This window comes from Planococcus citri, chromosome 1 (genome assembly GCF_950023065.1).
Source record: "Planococcus citri chromosome 1, ihPlaCitr1.1, whole genome shotgun sequence".
Classification (NCBI taxonomy): Eukaryota; Metazoa; Arthropoda; class Insecta; order Hemiptera; family Pseudococcidae; genus Planococcus; species Planococcus citri.
The window spans coordinates 69,018,999-69,041,563 of NC_088677.1; the positions used below are offsets into that span (position 1 = coordinate 69,018,999).

A 22,565-nucleotide genomic window follows, 5' to 3' on the forward strand; every position below is an offset into this window, starting at 1 on the left:
TCACTTTTTCCACTATTGTTGAAATCATTCAACCAACCAACAATTATTCATTTCAAACCTCAATGGTGGTCCTGGCCATCTCGGTAATCCTCCTCCGGACATCTCACTTGTAAGGTATAAAAAGAAAAACAAGAAACTTTCTTTTGTTTACATGAATCAATGAGCGCAAATAAAACTCTTCTTCTTGGATTAGGTACTCTCTAAATTTGAAACAGTCAAATTTCACGGCTTAGCAGTCACGACATTTTGCCTTTTTACAAGCAGTAATTTTTTACTGCTAAACAGTGAAAAATCTACTGAATTGGTTAGTCAAAAATGATTTTTTACTGACCAATTCAGTAGATTTTCCACTGTTTTGCAGTAAAAAACCACTGCTTTTAAAAAAGCAAAATGTCGTGACTGCTAAGCAGTGAAATTTGACCGTTTCAAATTTAGAGAGTAGAATTATCTAAGGTTGTGATAACATTTTTTGATTCGGGGATAAGTTCAAGTTTATGCCAGCGTAAAATTCAAAACTCCGAACCAAGAATCACTTTTTCCGCTTTTGTTGAAATCATTCAACCAACCAACAATTATTCATTTCAAACCTCAATGGTGGTCCTGACCATCTCGGTAATCCTCCTCCGGACATCTCACTTGTAAGGTACCTATAAAGAGAAAAACAGAAAACTTTCTTTTGTTTACTTGAATCAATGAACGCAAATAAAACTCTTCCTCTTGGATTAAGAAACACAAATAAATATTGAAAAAATACAGTAGGTAGAATTATCTACGGTTGTGGTAACATTTTTTCATTAGAGGATAAGTTCAAGTTTATGCCGGTGTAAAATTCAAAACTCCGAATCAAGAATTACTTTTTCTTCTTTTGTTGACATAATTCAACCAACTATTATTCATTTCAAATGTAAATAAGGAACCTTTTAGTGAGAAGTGTTAAATTAAGAAAAAATAACTCTTGCTTCTCAGGTTTTACTTACGCCCCCTGGCCGCTTCGCGGCCCAACTCCCATACTCGTTTCTCGGGCGCGCCCCCAAATCCCCCTTTCTCTCTCCTTTTTATCTCTCAGAGCTCGCTTTTTCGAGGTTGCCCCCAAGATCCTTTCCTTTCAACTATTGCTAAGCAAAATGAATAATTAAAAAGAGTAATATTGGGCTGAGAAGTGTAAGTTGGATTTTTTGTTCTATGTCATTCCATGCCAAATCGGCGGATTTTTGCACGAGGGTTTTTCGATTTTTTTCAAAATTAGATCATGTGTAGAGGTAATCAAACGATGACGAATGACGCAACCCGGACATTTTTTCAATTTTTTTTTTTGACGGAGCTGTGGCGCTTCAAAGTTCTCTAAAATGGCCGAAAATGGAAAATTTCAGTTGCAAATTGCTCCGATTGTACGTGGTATAGAATTTTGAACTTTTTAAAAAATTGTAGAACTTCGAGAGGGTAATCGACGAATGATGTCAAAATCAGCGTTGCCACTTATCGATTTAAAAACTTATAATTCAAATATAATCACGATGTCCTCCAGTAAAAATTCTGAAAAATTCTCAGTTTTAGTCCTTTTTATGTAGAATAACATATCAAAAAATTGGTAGGGCATTTTTTTTCATTTTTGAGAAAAAAAATTACAAGTTTTATTTTTATTGCAAAAGTACCATCAGAAAGCTAAAAAATGAAAATTTCTGCATTTTTGAAATATTTTATTAATGTGTGGACGAATATGTGAAAAAAATCCCTCTCCCACCCAATTTGTCAACGAATTGACGGGAAATGCCATTTTTCGTGCTATAATTTCATTTTAGGAGTGAAATATATTGAAAAAATGTCGCCGCCGTTGACGAATTGGAGTGAGGGGGATTTTTTTCACATTTTCGTGCACACATTGATAAAATATTTCAAAAATGCAACAATTTTCATTTTTTAGGTTTCTGATGGTACTTTTGCAATAAAGATAAAAATAGTAATTTTTTTTCTCGAAAATGAAAAAAAATGCCCCTCTAATTTTTTGATATGTTATTCTACATAAAAATTACTAAAACTGAGAATTTTTTCAGAATTTTTATTGGGGGACATCGTGGTTATATTTAAATTATAAGTTTTTAAAATCGAGTTTTTTGGGTTTCAGAAAGTGGCAACACTGATTTTGACATCATTCGTCAAATACCCTCTCAAAGTACTACAATTTGAAAAAAAGTTCAAAATTTTATACTTACCAATATACAACCGGAACAATTTGCAACTGAAATTTTCCATTTTCGGCCACTTTGAAGAACTTTGAAGCGCCACAGCTCTGTCAAAAAAAAAAATCGAAAAAATGTCCGGTTTGCGTCATTTCGTCATCGTTTGATGACCTATACTTTCACATGATCTGATTTTGAAAAAAATCGAAGAACCCTCGTACAAAAATCCGCCGATTTGGCATGGAATGACCCCATAACGATAACGGAGGGTTCTTCCAACACATGCAGCATGTCCTCAAACCATATTGTGCAAAAATGATGTTGCAGTCATTTCAGAATGGGCATTGACTGATTTTTTTGCATGAAATACCCATTCACATTCTGGAATGAAACCGTTTTTACTGGAACCAATGTGACAAACAATTAAGCGGCCCCCTTTTTCTACTGGAACACATAGGCCTCCGGAGTTCTCTGATTCCCAGATGAAGTTACCAGAGTGATTCTGATTTACCCATGTCTCGTCTAGATAAAAAAATGGGCATTTCTGGGCTATTTGTTCTAATCTCATGCATTTCACGCAAAAGTTGTAGCCTTTTGGCGACAATATCGTTTCTTTCCATCAACATTTTCCTACCATCTTTGGCCCTTTTGTAATGATATCCAACATTGTTGACAATGGTTTTCACGGATCTGATATGTATACTTACATATACCTACCGAATAGGTGCTTGAATAATTCCCTTTCAGTGAAATTGAACTGTTCATTAGCATCCGCGTTTGTGAAGTCTGTTGTCGGTTCAATTAATACTCGAAATTTTTCGATGATATCTTTCCAAACAGATTTTTTATTTTCAGACTCAAATTTGTCAGTTAGAATGCCTGAATATTTATCCTTGATCGAAACAAATGATATCGTGTTTACTATAGAGGTTGTGTCCGGCATCGAAGGCCAGAGCTCACTATGACAGATCCACGAAGGACCTTCGTGCCATAGAGATGAATTTTCGAGTTGACCAGGGGATAATCCTCTGGTCGCAAGATCTGCTGGGTTTTCAGAACCAGGTACATGACGAATAATTAGATTTGGTGTACTTTTAATTCCATTTACTCGATTTTGTACGAATTTAGGTAATTGTTTAGTATCTGAATTAGTAATCCACTGAATTACGATTGTGGAATCTGTCCAAAGATAAATTTTATCGAGTTCAAATTTAAATTGATTTCTAAGAAAAACTGCACACTTTTTTCCTAAAATTACACCGAGTAGTTCGAGTTTCGGTATCGTGAGATTTGGTACTTAGTTTCAAGTTTTGATTTAAAATAAAGAAATTAGAAGCACTTTGACCTTACTTATTGAAGCCCCTTTGTAACTTGTTTAGTCTTAACGTTATTTTTCAAAGCGTTTTTATCAATAGGATTCACTTTGAATTTCGAAAAACAAATAGATGAGCCGAAATTTCCTTTTTTGTCATTAAAACAAAGATAGACCGAACAGGCGTAGGCATCTTTCGATGCATCACAAAAAATATGAAGAGATACTTTTGAAGGATCGAATCTAAAGTCAAAATATCTCCTCGGAATGGAAACTTTTGGAATTTCTGAACGTTCTTTTACGATTTTCAACCATTTCGCGACTATAAATTTTGGTTTAGAGGTTCGTTCCAGTCGTATTTCAATCTCCAACATTCTTGTACGAATAATAGTCCGGCATATGACAATAGGAGTAATTGCACCCCCCCCCCCCGCCGATCCTCCGGGACAACATTTTTCTTAAAGGGGATATCCTAAGAAACATTTTAATGCAAAGTTGTCAAAAAAAAATTTGGCCTTACTTACAAAATGGCGGCCATTTTGATTGACAGGTCAGCCGAAATCGCAGATTTTGCGTTTTAACATAAGACTTGCACAAACTTTTTCAAACTTTACAAAGCTAGATCGAAAGATCATGCAAAAATTTATCACCTGTCCAAATTTCAAGTGCTAAAGTGCGTTTTTCGATTTTTGGTGAATTTTTGAAAATCGAATTTAGGCCAAAAATGAGGGAAAAAATCAAAATTTTACCAAATTGACCAAGAAAGCTGAAATTTGGGATATACCCTATTTTCGACATGCCAAATCGATTGGAAACGGTTTCAACCCGTTTTGAACAGTTCTGGAGCCTCCAGAAGATTTTTGAAACTCGAAATTCCCACAAAATTCCATCAAATTGGAGTTGTAAAGCTAAAATTCATTCTAAAAACTAATTTCAATACGCTACGAAGTACTGCAGGTGAATTTCAAGTCGTTTTGGAGGCTGCAGCGACTTTTTGAAAATTCCTGAAGCCTCCAGCAGATTTTTGAAACTTTAAATTTCACAAAATTTCATCAAATAGAGATGGAAAGCTGACATTTACTCTACACTCCAATTTTAACACCCTCTGAAAACGACTTCTGGTGGATTTCAAGTCATTTTAGAGCCTTCAACGACTTTTTTGAAAATTACTGGAGCCTGCAGTAGATTTTTGAAACTTGAAATTTCCCCAACATTAATTTATCAAATGGAGTTTGCAACTCTACACTCCAATTTTAACACCCTCGGAAGACGACTTTAGGTGGGTTCAAGTGATTTTAGGGCCACCAGCGACTTATTTTGAAAATTACTGGAGCCTCTAGCAGATTTTTGGAACTTTAAATTTTTACAAAATTTCATCAAATGGAGATGGAAAGCTGAAATTTACTCCACACTTCAATTTTAACACCCTCTGAAGACGATTTCAGGTGGGTTCAAGTCATTTTAGGGCCTCCAGCGACTTTTTTGAAAATTACTGGAGCCTCCAGTAGATTTTTGAAACTTGAAATTTCCCCAACATTAATTTATCAAATGGAGTTTGCAAGCTGAAATTTACTTCGCAGACTACATGGTGGTTTCAAATGGTTTTGAAGCTTCCAGCTACTTTTAGGAAATTTCAATTTTCCAAAAAAACGTCATACAACCTTTCAAAAAGTTGCTGGAGGCTCCAAAAAGACTTGAAATTCACCAGCAGTCAACTTCGTAGCGTATTGAAATTAGTGTGCAGAATGAATTTTGACTCTCCATCTTGGTTTGATAACATTTTGGGGAAATTTCAAGTTTCAAAAATCTACTGGAGGCTCCAGTAATTTTCAAAAAAGTCGTTGAAGGCTCTAAAATGACTTGAAATCCACCAGAAGTCGTTTTCAGAGGGTGTTAAAATTGGAGTGTAGAGTAAATGTCAGCTTTCCATCTCTATTTGATGAAATTTTGTGAAATTTAAAGTTTCAAAAATCTGCTGGAGGCTTCAGGAATTTTCAAAAAGTCGCTGCAGCCTCCAAAACGACTTGAAATTCACCTGCAGTACTTCGTAGCGTATTGAAATTAGTTTTTAGAATGAATTTTAGCTTTACAACTCCAATTTGATGGAATTTTGTGGGAATTTCGAGTTTCAAAAATCTTCTGGAGGCTCCAGAACTGCTCAAAACGGGTTGAAACCGTTTCCAATCGATTTGGCATGTCGAAAATAGGGTATATCCCAAATTTCAGCTTTCTTGGTCAATTTGGTAAAATTTTGATTTTTTCCCTCATTTTTGGCCTAAATTCGATTTTCAAAAATTCACCAAAAATCGAAAAACGCACTTTAGCACTTGAAATTTGGACAGGTGATAAATTTTTGCATGATCTTTCGATCTACCTTTGTAAAGTTTGAAAAAGTTTGTGCAAGTCCTATGTTAAAACGCAAAATCTGCGATTTCGGCTGACCTGTCAATCAAAATGGCCGCCATTTTGTAAGTAAGGCCAAATTTTTTTTGGCAACTTCGCATTAAAATGTTTCTTAGGATATCCCCTTTAAGAAAAATGTTGTCCCGGAGGATCGGCGGGGGGGGGGGGGGTGCAATTACTCCTATTGTCATATGCCGGACTATAAACATACCTTACTTAAGAATACATGGATTGAAATAACCTAACGGATCAAAAATAGAAGCAGCGAAACTTAATGCTAATCTTTTTGTCACGCATAATTCGTCAATAATATTTTCCTGGCATTTAACATGGAATACATCGTCATACCGGTTCCAATTTATTCCTAATATACTAATCTCGGAGGAATTCTTATTGATAGCAGGCAAACCGCATTTCTTTAAAAATACTTCATTATTTGAAGTCCAATCACGAAGATTAAAAGATGCCGAAGTAAGTTTAGCCCTTAACGAATGAAATATTTTGATTGTGTAATCAAGACTCTGAACGCTCATGACAAAGTTATCCACGTAAAATTTTTCATTATACATGCTACGAAAATGTAGCATTTTACCCCCGTTTACCCACCACGAAAATACACTTTTTCCTACTGTGATTGAAAAAATTCCTCTTTCCATCTCTAGGGATGGAAAAAAAATTATTTTACGTTTCTAGGGAGATAATCTACTACATTATCTCCCGCTCGCTAATCGCTCGGCGGACAAATTAGCGATTCTCTCCCTAAAAAACGTAAAATATTTTATGGAACTGGGGAGATAATGTGATTTTCAACCATTTTAAGTTACTTCCCTCGCTTCGCTCGGGAAATAAACCTCAAAATTCGTTGAAGATCACATTATCTCCCTAGTTGCATAATATACTATTAATTTCATATGATCGGAAAATGAGTAGTTTCCTAGACAGTTTTGTGGTTGGAAAATACGTCTTTAACGCAGCCATCTAAACATGTGCGGAAAACAGTTACTTTCCTCCCTAGGGAGGAAAGTAACTGTTTTCCGCGCATGTTTACAAATTCGAAATTGACAATTTTTAAAAATTTCGGCATTGATTTTCCTCTCATATGAAATTAAAATAGTATACGCGACAGGATTGGACAGTAACGCGATTAACTTGTGCGATTCAAGTCGCTCGGCTTCGCCTCACTCCTTAAACTTCGCACTCGTTAATCGCATACTTTCCGCTCCTGTCACGTAATGTACTATTCCGTCACACTGTGATGGAAAAGAATTTACAATATGTTAGTCAATGTGAATTCTTTTCCATCATAGTGTGACGGAAAAGAATTTTTTTTCCATCCCTAGAGATGGAAAGAGGAATTTTTCAATCACAGTAGGAAAAAGTTTTCGCGGTGGGTAAACGGGAGTAAATATGCTCTACTTTTTCGTAGCATTCATAATGAAAAAGGGATTTATCGTGAAAATCATTTGGTATTATAAAGTTAACGTTGCATGCTGCGGATATCATATTCGCGAGTGCCTTTGAATTGAAGCGCTCATTCGTTCCCGCTACGTGAGAAAAACGTTGGTTGCGCGGCACCCGCCTAACTAAATTTCAGGGACTCTAAAATAATTCATTATTGTATGTTCTCATTGAAATGTTCACTTACCGTACCATATTCATAAAATAATTCATTGTAATCCACCGGATTTTCGTTTATTCAAATTTAATTAGCTTTTACATATATCAAACATCTTGCCTCATGAAAAAACCATCTTTGATTGGTGTCTTCATGGGAGGGTAATTTGGACATGTTTTATGGGCAAACCACTCGTAAATCATACAATTTTACCCTGATGAAATTTCGACATTTGAGTAATAAATGTGATGCCAGGGTTCATCAAAGCTTAACCATAACATCTTGCCCCCCCCCTGTACTCTACTCTTTACCTCCCTATGCCATTTTGCATGGAATTCTTCAATTTATTTGGGGTTCATTTTAAAATTCGCAACTCGCATTGATCGATATTACCTACGTTAAGCTATAAGTGAAAGAAAATGTCAATTTTACCGAATTTCTTCGACTATCTTATCTTACCAGGGTAAAATTTGCCACTTTTGATTCGGTGATAATTCTCATAATGAAAATAAGCGAGCAAAGGTGGCATCTTATTGCGACCTACACAATTCTGTACTTCGGTAGCTGTCTACTAAAGCTTATGTAGGTACCCAAAACCCTTCTCATTTAGCCGCCTTCTTGCTTAATAGAAATCATAAACGGTTATAATAAAGCCGACCACAGGGAAATTGTGTCATTTGCGATGGAACCCGCTGCGCTCTCTGTGCTCACGTAGCGATAATTCATAACGAAAGGAAGCGCCGCGCTGCTGGGTCTCGAGGGAATTTCAGTTTGGCCGCAGATGAGACAATCGTATGTATCGTGGCCTGATTTCTTATATAGCTGAACGATGACAGATGGACGATGAGTCGACTCGTTCGGGTCGCGCCGGGTCGCCGGTCGCAATTTAATCGACTACGAGTAGGTATTTTAGTGTTGGAATTGCGAGGGCGTGTAGTAGGTTAGTGACCGATTCTTAATTAGTTCTCAATTACGTTGCGTTACTACAATAAATAATGTGATCGGTTGATTGAAGTTGATTCGATGATGAGGCGAACAAGGGCTAGATACTATAGATGAGGGGTGTAATTCAAAATCCACTTAAGGGCGAACGAGTTCGAGATGTGTATAGGCTATTTGACCGAACGATAGATAGAGTATATGAGGGTCCCTCTTCACGTCGCTAACCCGCCACCCGCATATTTTTTGGCATTTCTCGCGATTAAGATGCATCCTAAGCTGATAATTTTGTTCCGGCACCAAGTATAACTTGGCAAAGAAATTAGTTTCATCGTTTTAGTTTTGGTTTTAGCGTTGAGCCGCGAATAACTCGGGTTTCGATTCGCATTACGTTAATGTGTTGTCTTTTTTTCCACTCTTTTTGTTTCTTTCGAGCGAATTGTTTATCCGAGTGTTATTTTTTCGCCTCGTCTTCGACCTGTTTACCATTTTAACGCGCTGACTGGAGTAATTTCGTGTTGAAATTCGATTAAGAGAGATGCTCGTCGTGATTGAGAGCGCTTAATTTCGGTTCGAGATGTGTTCAAAATGCATGGTAATGCGATTCGCGACGAGAGATGTTTGATTAAAATATAATTTCGCACGTCGTGTCGAGTATGTTTTTGTAAATTGATATTTGGCCGTATTCAAAATGCCCGTCTTCTCCGATTACAATAATTTATCGTCGTACTCGTCCGCTTATTATTATTCGCCGTATAGTTTATCGGCTCGTATGTCCAATGCTCTATATTCGTCGCCTGTCATCCCATCCACTGCCAGCTCATCTCATCTATACTCCAGCCCAGCATCTGCGACGAGGGGGTATTACCATCCGGCCAGACCTATATCCATCGACACAGCCAACATCGACGTCTCATCGTCCCAATTACCACTTCGTAAAACAAACACGCCGAGCACAGCTTCCTATGGAACGATTCACAGAGGCAGAACGGTTGTCAGATTGAAAATGTCCAACATGAAAGACAATCCAGCCCTGCTGAGGCAAAAGTCACCAGGTAGGAGATTAGTGGAGAAGTTCACCATTCCTGATAAATCGTCGAATGCCAGAGAACCGGTGAAAATAGCCAGCAGTGCTCCGATTCGCAGACATATATCGACCAATCGTCGTAAACCGAGCTTGATCACCGAAGATGGTATCCTGATCCCGGCCAGTAGAAAGAGCTCGGTTACCGACGAACTGCTCAAGGAAGAAGCGGCCATATTCGATAGTCTTATCATGGAGGAGATCGCCAGGACGAATGGAGTACCAGATCGTCGTAATAGTTTCGATTGCTTGCAAACTAGTTCGATTAAACCGAAGAAAAAGAGTAATAAGAGACATTCGGTCGATTTCAGCGAAATGAACGGAGGCGTTCGTTGCTCAGAATCTTTATGCAATTTTATTGAAAAATTAAACGCTCAAGTTGCCAGATCTCCGAGTGTAGATGAAAGTGTACCAGCTGTATCGGTTACCAAAGCTGCCAGCGATATCGATAAGGAAATTAAACCAACGACGATCAGTTCAGAAGCCTCCAAAGATGATGCTAATACTCTGGGCAAGAAGCTAAATTACGACGTTATTATCGAAGAGTCGCCGGAAAGATCTCCAGAGACGACGGTCACATTCGTTTTGAAAAAACCCGAAAAGAAAGAAGACCCTGCTCGAGTCGAAGAAGACCAAAATCTAAACAAACAAACCGGAAAGAAAGTTAAACTGAAGAAAAAAGCTGTCGAAACGTTATCCGAGCAGATAACATTGAATAAGAAAATACTCAAAGATACCAAACCCGAAGACCCTGTTAAAAAACTAGCTCCAAAAATCGAACCAAAGAAATTCGAACAACCTAAAACTATCGTCTCAAAATTGGAAATAACTAAAAGCAAAACTTCTCCGGCCATTGCTCCCCAATCAGTCCTAAGGAAGGAACTCGACCCGCCCAAGTTTCCTCAAAAAATCGAGTTAAACAAAAGCAGCTCTGTAGCTTTGATTAGCGATGTACCCGCTCAAGTGACCGTCGACCCTCCTAAACCAGTCCGTGTCATTGAACTGAGCAAAAGCAGCAAAGCTTTGATCGACTCGAACGAATCTGTACCAAAAGTAGAACCAGCCAAAGCCAAATTACCAGCTCAACCGAAAAAAATAGTAGAAAAAGTGGCTGCGAAAACTGTTTCGAAAAATGATCTGCAAAAAAGTGCCACCGACGTGACTCTGACTAAAAAATCTCCGAATAAAACAAACGCTCAAGTGAAACTGGTCAAGAAGAAGGTTTCCGCCGAAAAAGATGCGAATGCGACAGAAGAAGTGGCCAAAATTGCTACCAAAGTTGTGAAGAAATCCACCAAGAAGAAGATCTCGAATAAATCCGTCAAGGTGAGCACGAAATCGACGGATAAAAATAATAATAAGATATCGAAGAAGAAATCTGCCGCCAAAGTGACCGACGATGTTGCCCCTGCTCAAAATGGTACCAGCGAAACTACCATCCCTGATGAGAGTCAACCGGTGTCTCCGAGAAGAAAACGATCCATTAATTGGAAAATGGTCGATGTTGGCAAAACTGACTTGGAAGAAGAAGAAGAGATCGCCGAAATTAACGGATGGTTCCCGACCGAAGAAAGCGAAAGTGAAGAGTCGGAGGAGGAAGAATCGGATGAAGAGACGGATTCTGATGAAGATAGCGACGGTATGTTGATTTCTATAAGAGTAGTAGTCCCTACCCCTGCCCTTTGGAGTGATTTAACGTCTTTTGATTGCTGGATTATACTTGATTAACAACTCGATCACCCTAATATTCGTCCTGAAGTGATAATTACCTACTCGTAGTAGTGCTGGGCAGGTTTAGATTAAAATCCATACACGAGAAAATTCTCTTGAGGTTTATTTTGTAATTTTTTTCGGAAACCAAAAAAACACGCTGCCATGATGAAAGTACTACTTGTCCCATCCATTAAAGTGCAATTTTCAAATTTTTAGTCTGCACAAGTGAGAAGGGTAGAGATAAGGCCCTCTGAAAAGTGATTTTGGGGACATGGTTGGAACCCCAAAATCCAAGTGGGGTAATAATGTTAAGGGACTTCTCTCGATGCCAAATGTGTAATTTTTTCCTTGACGTCCAGCACAACTGCATTCTATGGCTTTTTGAATGCAATTTTTATGCATTTTTGGCCAATTTTGATGGCAAAACTGCTCCGAGGACCGGAGTATGGCCTGGAACCAAGAAATTGTTGGATGTTTGTTTAAAAAAAGGCTATTTGAAGCTCAAGTACGCAAAAAACGGTGTAAAAATACGATCACAATGCGATTTCATGTGCTTTAATAGGCTTCTCAACTCCCCTCTCCCCCACCACTAGAATTCAGCACTGCATTGTCTATTCGATAATATCATTCGACCCCTCAAAATGGTATAAAATTTTGTGCTGAACTCGAAAATTGCAACCATTTTTCATTGTGACCACAGTGTTGGACTCTTTCCATAAATCGATCAATTTTGCTCAAGTAACATTTTTACAATTAGGTATTTTAATTCGGGATATAATTAAATTTTTAATTGAGTAAGTATCCGTAATTTTTCCAATTTCTATGAACTTTTCGTGGTCTGGCAATACCTTCGTTATTCCTTCTTCGATTGTCGATTGTTCGTTGAGTGTTATTTCCAAAGTTCCCCCTTTCATATTGTTGCCTACAACATTCCCATTGTGTATAGATATATCTTTACCTGAGTTTACGAAACCATACCACCGGATACATACATTGTTGAAACAATTTACTTTGATGCTTTTTTCTCCGTCGAAAACCGTAAAATGGAAGTAGGGTTTGTTACTGGTTTTTCCTGTTAATTGTTCACTTTTCCCTTGAATTCGTCACTCCAGTGCCCAACCAACCATTTCCAATTTCAATTCTTTGATTGTGATCAAAGACATGCCTATAAAATGAAATAGTGAATTAATTTTTTGTTTTGGTTAAAATGTTCAAATCTTTTATGAATTGGAAATGGCATGTTTGTATTCAGGTGAATTTTCAAAATGTGATTAAATTCCTTAATAAATTAAATTATTTAATGAATTTTTATATATTTTATTAGGTTATGTACTATAATGGACTTGGTTTTAAAATATCGAAACTTTTGATGAAATTTTTGCCAATTTTTTTCATAAAATGGTCGAAAACATTTTCTTCAAAATATTATCTGTATTTTTTGTAAAATTTCAACATTTTTTTGATTAATTATTTGGAATTCTTTAACGAATTTTTCAAAAATATTCTGAACATTTTCATCAAAATATTTGAATTAATCATAGGTTGAAATATTATTATTACTTGAAAGTTCTCCATTTTTTTCAAAATTTTATTTTTTTCACAAATTGATGGGCAAACTTTCAAACTTTGAGCATCATGCATTTTATGTAGTTTTTTCATTTTGTAATCCTTTTTGAAAATTGATCTATCGAATTTCCCTCATTTTTCCGAGTACATCCATTCCGAAAATTACATCATAATCTGTAAACAAAAGACGTTTCTTCAGTATATATTTTTCTGCCTTTTCGTTTATTTGATTTTTAGGTGTATTGGTTATATGTAGTACATTTTTCCAGTTTTCTTTCCATTCTTTCTTCTTCGCATTTCCATATTGTTTCGTACATTTGGCCATAATAGGCATCTTCTATAGGGAAGTATTACAAAATATATTACCACAATATTGTTTTTTGAAAATAATAACTATGTACCTGCTCTTCTATTATCGAGGTACTGGTCTACCATTTCGTCATATTTTTTTTGGTACTCTACAGTTGAATAAAGTTTGTAGTTGGAATACGATTCTTTGAAATTTTTCATCTCTTCAAAATATTCGTTTTTCAGTTTTTCATCATTTTCCATCTTATCACCCATTTATTTGTTTGTAAGTATTTTTGACTACTTCTTCTTTTTTTTTTTAGATCAAACTATAATTTTTAAACGTGTATAGTTTTTATAAAATCACGAATTTGACGTGGGTGTGAAGAAGTAACAGCATCTGGGTCACCCAGCAATACTATTGCTCACCAACACACAACAACTTTCACGATTTATAAAGCAATTTACATTAATTACTACTAGGTATAAAACAATCAATACCTAGCACAAAGGTATGTCTCCCTTTCATTTCAAGTTACTGTTGTGGGAGGTATGCTGGTCCGCCATTTTCTTACAAAAACGATTTTTTTTCAAGTTGAAAGCCTACAGCATTTTCAAAATTTTACATCATGGAGTCCATTTTTATAAAAAATGAAAATATTAACAAATCTTGCAAAAATCTCAAAATTGTATGCAGTAAGAACCTAAGATTTTGAAAAAAATGAAAAAAGTTGCAAAATTTTTCTGTTTCAATTATTATTATTATTATTTTAGATTTATTAGGTTCTACAGCATGAAATTTCAAGATTTTTGCATAATTGGTCATATTTTTTCATTTTTTACAAAAAAGGACAACATGATGTAAAATTTTTGCAAAGTATGTCGTAGTTTTTGACTTATGAAAAATTCGCGTTCGTAAGAAAATGGCAGACTAGCATACCCCCTGTTGGAACATGAATATGAGAAAACAGATAATTTTAATCATCATAAGTAAGTATTCTTCAATTTGTATCTCCTTCTTCATGATCACTTTCTAATTCTGGTGTTATAATCGAATCTATTCCTTCACTGACTGCTTCCCATGAGAAAAGTAATTTTTTAAGCAACCAATAGATGATGCTTGACATCAACGCTCCTATAGAAATTCTACGAAGAGATTCTCATTGGCTTCTACTGATAAGAATTTTGACCAATTTTTGCCGATGCATGGCCACCTTGAATCTTATTAAAAGTGGCTGCATTACTAATCCATTCACTTCTCATGTTCTCCAGATTAGTGAAATCAGTTCGAATGCATCTATTTGAAGTGCATAGGCCTGTTACTCTCTTCAATAATAAGCTGTCTTCTATTTCATCAATCATTTTATATACACATTACTTACTGGAAAACACTGTTGAATGCAGCAGGCCCATGCCATCAATCACCAACGCTGCAGAATTTCACTCCCTTCAAATTGAAACAATCAGTTATAATTTCCAAATGATGTAAGAATTTTGACTTTTGAGTAACACTGTAACGTACCACGATGGCGCCTTCTTCTGTTGTTGATTCAATTACCGCCTGCCAAGTGGGGATATCTTCGTCGAAATAACAATTCTGGTACTAATCATTGTACTATCAATATTATAAAGATCAAGTTCGTAATTCAGATCAGATCAAGATCAACATCACTAACAGTGCTCTCAAAATGATGAAAAATCATGCTATAGTTTTTGCAACATTGTACAGGTATTAAATTTGTATGATGGATAAGTAGACGCATACCAAAGTGTCTGGATTATTATTCTCATAAAAATCTGATTGCAATTCATCATCAGTTTTACGTTGTCGGCATTCTGAAAATTGAATAAAAATTTAAAAGTAAAATACATTACACACACATAATTATGAAATTAAATTATTATGATGCCTTTGATAGATTAATTCTATGAAGTTACCTGAGGTTTACATATACAGGGTGGACAGAAATATCGGGTACCCCTAAGAAAGTTTTTCATTGAAAATATAGGTTGGCAACGTGAAATAGATGCATATGATTGGTGAAATGTTATCTCTCCAGTCTAACAACCAATCATGTGCTACCATTATTATCATTCACTGTGACCAACCGAAGTATTGAGCAGAAAACTTTTTTAGGGGTACCCGATATTTCTGTCCACCCTGTATGATAATGATTACTCTAGAGGTGGGTAATAATCCCTCGTATAGAATAACTTGGCTTTCTTACACAAAACAGCTCACTCAAGCACAACCGAAATAACTAATCGTGATATAAAATAGGTCAGAAACGGGTAAATAATATTTATTTTGTCAAAAGCGACAACGTTTCACTTAAAATAAAATAATAACTTTTAAATAAAATTGTATTGTAACCCGAGTAGAATTAACCATGAAAGTTGAATTAAATCAATTATTAACGCGATTATGTCTTTACATTGCCGGTCCGAAATACATAATGACGAGCTCAGCTTTGTTGTTAACAAAGCTGATTCCCAAGTATACTAGCCAATGATTTGTATAATGTCACGTATACAGACCAGGCCAATATGACATCTCTCACCTTCTCCCTCCTACACTACATATCACGTATACAGACCAGGCCAATATGACATCTCTCACCTTCTCCCTCCTACACTACATATCAACCCTTTAGTACAGGAAAATCAGTTCAAAAATTGAAGTGCATTCTGACAAATTGATAATCATAAAAAAAAATTTCAAGCAATCTGGAAGTATTTGATGAAAAGTAACTTTTTTTTATAATGTATTTCACATAAAATATGTTTTATAATGACTATTTTTCCAAAAAAAAAAAATTTTTTGGAGATGGTATTTCACACTCTACATGCGTCACAAGTGGTTGTTGGCATTATGGCACATTTTATGTGAGTAAGGAGACATTAATACTACCAGGTTGACTGAAAACATTTTGTATGTGCATCAATTTGTTAGAATAAAGTCGTTACATTTTTCCTAACCTGGGCCACTTTAAAATTTAATAATGTAGGTAAGGTACCTATACTTTATCAAGATACTATCCGAATTACCTGATTTCTGTTGATGAATATCAATTTCCATATTATCACTTTAGTTGTTTATAAGAATACTTTCATCACTCTAAATGTTCTATGATGTATCAAAATAAAAACAGTAGGATTATATCAAATGATCTCCTTCAATATTCTGTCACTCTTTGAAATGTAATATTGTTAGTGCCTACCGAATTAGCTTCATTTGTGCGAGTATCTACTATTTTTGATTTGTTATTTACTTTCAGTCTTCGCATCCGTTGACGAATATGTACTTGCCTTCCAATACTTTTTTTTTACCTTTCCTATCTGTTTTATCAAAATAATAAAATGAAATTAATATGTGAATGGTGTACTTTATACATTAATTATAAAAAAATACTTACCTTTACTATTTAAAACCACTTCTAAAACACAAAACAAATTAAAAACCACATCACACATTAAAATACTTATTCATTGAAATTAAAAATATAATTTTTCACAATTCAAGTACCGAATGGTGTAGGAAGGAGAACCGTGGGATTCGTCCCCCAGAGCACAAATTTTTGGGGTGCGCAATTTTCAAATGTGCAAATATCAGTGGATGCGCAAAGGAGGAATAAAAGGGGCCATTGCCCTCCTTGGCGTTGTTAAATCAAAATAGAACATACAAAAATGGATATTTTTTCGTTTCTTGAACCTACTATTTTTTCGAAATTTTTTCACTCTTGCTTCGCTTGAACAGTAGGTAATTTTTGTGGTCGTATTTTTTCGCCGTTTTTGCGTAGTTGGGCTTCAAAATAGCTCGTTTAACAAACGTCCGAAAATTTCTTGGTTCCAGGTCATGATCATACTCGTTATTAAAGCGGTTTCATCTTAAAAAATGGTAAAAAATGCATAAAAATTGCATTCAAGGTGCCATAGAATGCAGTTGTGAGGAGTGCCACGGAAAAAATTACATTGGCATCGGGAGACGTCTCCCAACACAAACCAGTTGAGGTTTTGTAGTTCCAAACACGTCCCCAAAATCACTTTTTTGAAGGTCCATCCTCCCTAGTACGGGGGTAAACATTTTAAAATGACACTTTCCTGAATTGGGGAGTTAGTACTTTCATTTTGGTCCATGGATCCTTTTTGAAAGTTATCCATAAAAATTCTGCCAACAGTGAATAATTTCTTTTTTTTTGAAAATTTTTCATTTATGAAATGAGCAGAGATTGGAACCATACGTTAAATGTTCTCAAATCGGTAGAAAGGGACTAATTGTCACACCACATATTCAACATTTTCGATCCTACATTTAAAAATATGGATCTGAAGGGCAGGCTCTTAGCTTCACCCTGGTCAGAAGAATTCGTGAATTCCCTCTCTCCAGAAGTTTGGCTATTTCACCATTTACGTCTGAAAATCTAAAACGAGGTCAGCGAATCGTATTTTTTGAACACCCCATAACTCGTATTCGCATTAAAAAAAGACTAGTACCACTTCGAAGCAAACTGTTGTCGGTTGCTGGAACATTCTTGTAAACCATAAATGAAATTTTATGCGGTAAAATTGAATTAGAGAAAAAAATATACCCTATCATTTGATACACACTCTTGGTTGTAATTCGTGTACATGCGATACCATAAAGATACGCTAGATAAAAACAATAATAAAAACAAGCAGCAAATTTACGACTTCCGTATTAGACTAGTAAATGCAGGCCGATTTTGGCCAACGTTTCCGACGTGTGTAAATTCACTATAGCGAACGCAGACGTGGCGCTTTTTCCTTTGACTACGAGTAATTCACGATGCCCAAGCTTGAAAAGCCCGTTTCAACGAAAATCTACGAGATGAGGTCGCGTATACAAATGTAGCTCAACCTAATATGTACGAAAACGACTCGTAGCGCGGAATATATGTACCAATACAAAATGAACCACAGCCGCATTCGCATAGCCATAGCCACTCGTTCGATTTTTTTGTCCAGCCACAAGTGGCATTTTACCAAATGAGTAAATGCTCGAGCGATTAATAATACGCGTTTTCTATACGAGTATATCGCTATGTAGTTATATTCGCACTTACACACACTCATACAGCATATACAGGTCGTCGAGAAAGACAGAAAAATAGAGATAGAATGGTCCACTTGACACGGTTATTTGTTTTTATTTCCATTCGTACGGAGTTCGAGTGTATTACCGGTTACCTCACTCTTCGTCCGTATTATGCAAACGTATCCGTATCCTACACGTACGAGTACAAAGCTACACACATACTTGAAATTTGACAGAGAGACGCGCATTCCAAATTCAAGCATAACATACCGTGTCTTCATTGCCTTCCTGTCTGATTCATCGTATCGTAGTAAAGCTAAAGCAGTGGTATAAATGTCAAAAGGAACGTTGAGGGTGTTGAAGTTGTGAATCTAAATAATTAGCGAGGTATTCGAAGTCAGCGAGTAGGTATCCTAGAAAACTTGAGAAGCGGTATACCTTATTAGTGGAGTGGCAAACAGCTGAAATACAGAAGAAAACTGCATTTGATGAAAGAAGCGTGAATTTTGGTATGATGAATTTTTGAACCAAAATGAAGTTTTTAAGACCGGGAGCCACTCGAGCTCCCCCCTCCTTCAAGGGGGGTGGGGCTTACAATTTTTAAAATTTTCCTGTGGATAGAGTTTCAATCAGAAATTCAATATTATGGTGTCTGCTGTTAGATATTGATCAGCACTTTCTATTTTCACCATTGAAACCATCGTCCCCCCTCTCCCCCTTGCGTGGGGCTCAGCCCCCCAAATTGTGGATCTGGAAGACGTTGAAACTCGGAAATGTAATTACGTGAAAATATACTAAGTAAAGTGTACAAATAATTCTGGTGGTTAATTTTTTGACTCCCTCCCCCCTCTGCCCCCTGTGGCACCTTAAAACTTGAAAAACGCGCAAAATTGCCACTTTAATGCCAAAACATGGTGGAAACGGTGAGCTAAATGCTAATTCTTCTTGAAACTGGTAAGAAACATTTATTGAAAGCAGTACGTAACTCGAAAAATGATGACTCCCCCCTTTACGCGCCCCCATCAACGCCCAATTGCAAAAAACACCCCACTGGTCAAAATTCCATCAGAATTGAAATATTAAGCCAGTTACTGTTCCATATTGATCGATATGTTCCGCTAAACGTGTTGGAATCATCGCATACCTCCCACCCCCTCATGGGGGCAGACCCCTAAAATGTGGAGTCGATGAAAACCCCACTTATTGAACTGAAATTCTGTAAATATGTACTTCTCTGGTCATGGGAATATATATAACGGTCCATTTCATCGATTACATTCCTCACCCCACCCCCTCCCCTCACCCTTTATATACCATTATACAAAATTTGATCAAAAAGTAACCCCTCGTGCTTTGTAGCACGCTCCATAGAAAAGTTACAGAAGTCGTTGTACACTTAATGGATAGAGAATTTCATCAGCTTTCCAACGGTATGTTTGTGATCATTGTGAGATGAAAACAAGCGAACCTGTGTCCATTAAAGTGAATGAAGGTTTGGGTTGTCTGTCCATGCGAAACCAATTTTTGAGTTTTCTGTCTCCTACTTTGTGTCGCGCTCAGTGGCGGACTGGCCTATGATGTTACCTGGCGATCGCCAGGGGCCCCGAGACACCAAGGGACCCCAGGGGCCCCCATGGGCCATGTTTAAACAACCAAAAAAAAAATGATATTTTCACTTTCTCTAACAAAAATTCTTGAAAAGCTTTCGCCCTCCTTTCGATCGGGCCAGTTTTCTTGCTTTTTTTAAAAATCTAAACCTTCAATTATTAGTATATTCAAATTCTAAAATTGTGTGTTCAAAAAAATAAACTCATCAGTCACCACAAAAAAACATTGTTTTTTACCTCTCGAAATACAAATTTTTGAAATTTTCTGCCCTCGCTTCACTTAGGCCTCTGTGGTTTTTTTTCAAACTGAGGTCTAGCTTTAATAAAAATCTACATAGATATTCAAATTTCAAGAAATGTTTTAACCAAAAAAAAACTGCACTTTTCCACCCAAAAGACGTTGTCTTTCTACTTCTCGAAATTAGTTTTTGCTCTCACTCCGCTCTGAGCCTGTTTGCTTTTCATTTTCAAATTTGAAATTTTTTAAAAACAAACTGTTATTCAAATTCTAAAATTTTGTCTTTGAGCTAAAAAAGTGAAGAAAATTTTTAAAACATCGTTATTTTTACTTCTCGAAATACGAATTTTTAAACGCTTTTGCCCTCGCTTTGCTCGGGTCAATTTCTATCTCTTCTCTATACTTATCAAAAAAAATCCATTTTTGAAACTTCCATAAAATTTCAAAAGTGAAAATAAGAATTTTTCATGAGCTCAAATGTGAATTATATGTACAATCAATTAACAAAGTACTGTAAAAACTCGTCAAAATTGGTAGATATTTTTTTCATATGAAAAATTTTTCGTCCGCCTTCCCTAAAAAAATCACCTCTTTTTTGCTATAATATTGAATAAAAAGACAAAAACAAAAATCAATCCCACAACTTGCATTCAAGTATCCAAACCTTGAAAAAAAAACAGCACGAGAAAGATTCTTAAGGTTGCACTGGCGTAGCCTAGAGAGAGCAAAGGGGGGCATTGTCCCCTTGCGAGCAAAAATCTGAAATAAAACATGCAAAAATAGACTTTTTTTTTGTTGTTTGGACCCATTTTTTCTAAAAATTTTCGCTCGGGCAGAAATTTTGCATTCATCATCACAAAATCATCACACATTACTACAGGGTTCCAGAAAATTACCCCTAATTTCGATTTTGCATGCCTAAAATCTGGTTTTGCCCCCTCCTTGAGAAAATCCTGGCCACGCCACTGTTAAGGGGGAAGGGAAAATTTTTGAGGGCCTCATTCGGTGTATCCGCCAGGGGCCCCAAACCGACCCAGTCCGCCACTGGCTCGCGCTCGCGCTTCAGAGGATCGTTACACTACAGAAGTTGTTTTATACTCGATCGATAGACAATTTTATCAGCTTTCCAACGGCATGTTTGTGATCATTGTGAGATGAAGGCCGGGGTGACCATTTGTCAAAAATTTAACGATTGCTTCTTGCTTGAACCAAACGCCCCCAGAGCTTCATTCACTTTATTGGACACAGATTCGCTTGTTTTCATCTCACAATGATCACAAATATACCACTGGAAAGCTGAAAAAATTCTCTATCGATCGAAAATGAAACAACTTCTGTAACGTAATATTCCTGTAAAGCACGACACAAAGTAGGAGACAGAAAATTCAAAAATTGCTTTCAAATGACCCGAGCATCCCAACCTTTATTCACTTTGTTGGACACAGGTTTGCTCGTTTTCATCTAACAAATATACCGTTGGAAAGCTGATAAAATTCTCTATCGATCGAGTATAAAACAACTTCTGTAATGAAACGTTCCTCTGAAGCGCGACACAAAGTAGGAGACAGAAAACTCAAAAATTGGTTTCGCATGGACAGACAACCCAAACCTTCATTCACTTTAATGGACACAGGTTCGCTTGTTTTCATCTCACAATGATCACAAACATACCGTTGGAAAGCTGATGAAATTCTCTATCCATTAAGTGTACAACGACTTCTGTAACTTTTCTATGGAGCGTGCTACAAAGCACGAGGGGTTACTTTTTGATCAAATTTTGTATAATGGTATATAAAGGGTGAGGGGAGGGGGTGGGGTGAGGAATGTAATCGATGAAATGGACCGTTATATATATTCCCATGACCAGAGAAGTACATATTTACAGAATTTCAGTTCAATAAGTGGGGTTTTCATCGACTCCACATTTTAGGGGTCTGCCCCCATGAGGGGGTGGGAGGTATGCGATGATTCCAACACGTTTAGCGGAACATATCGATCAATATGGAACAGTAACTGGCTTAATATTTCAATTCTGATGGAATTTTGACCAGTGGGGTGTTTTTTGCAATTGGGCGTTGATGGGGGCGCGTAAAGGGGGGAGTCATCATTTTTCGAGTTACGTACTGCTTTCAATAAATGTTTCTTACCAGTTTCAAGAAGAATTAGCATTTAGCTCACCGTTTCCACCATGTTTTGGCATTAAAGTGGCAATTTTGCGCGTTTTTCAAGTTTTAAGGTGCCACAGGGGGCAGAGGGGGGAGGGAGTCATAAAATTAACCACCAGAATTATTTGTACACTTTACTTAGTATATTTTCACGTAATTACATTTCCGAGTTTCAACGTCTTCCAGATCCACAATTTGGGGGGCTGAGCCCCACGCAAGGGGGAGAGGGGGGACGATGGTTTCAATGGTGAAAATAGAAAGTGCTGATCAATATCTAACAGCAGACACCATAATATTGAATTTCTGATTGAAACTCTATCCACAGGAAAATTTTAAAAATTGTAAGCCCCACCCCCCTTGAAGGAGGGGGGAGCTCGAGTGGCTCCCGGTCTTAAAAACTTC

At 36.6% G+C, this 22,565-nt stretch overlaps 1 protein-coding gene across 1 annotated transcript in view; it reads left to right on the forward strand.

Moving 5' to 3' along the window:
- The first annotated feature begins 8,773 nt into the window (after positions 1-8,773).
- LOC135833369 (uncharacterized) overlaps positions 8,774-22,565 on the forward strand; it is a 49,784-nt gene continuing 35,992 nt past the window's right edge. Inside the window, exon 1 of the mRNA XM_065347177.1 lies at positions 8,774-11,169. Coding sequence (XP_065203249.1) covers positions 9,138-11,169 — 2,032 coding nt within the window. The 5' untranslated portion in view covers positions 8,774-9,137. The remainder of the gene's footprint in view (positions 11,170-22,565) is intronic.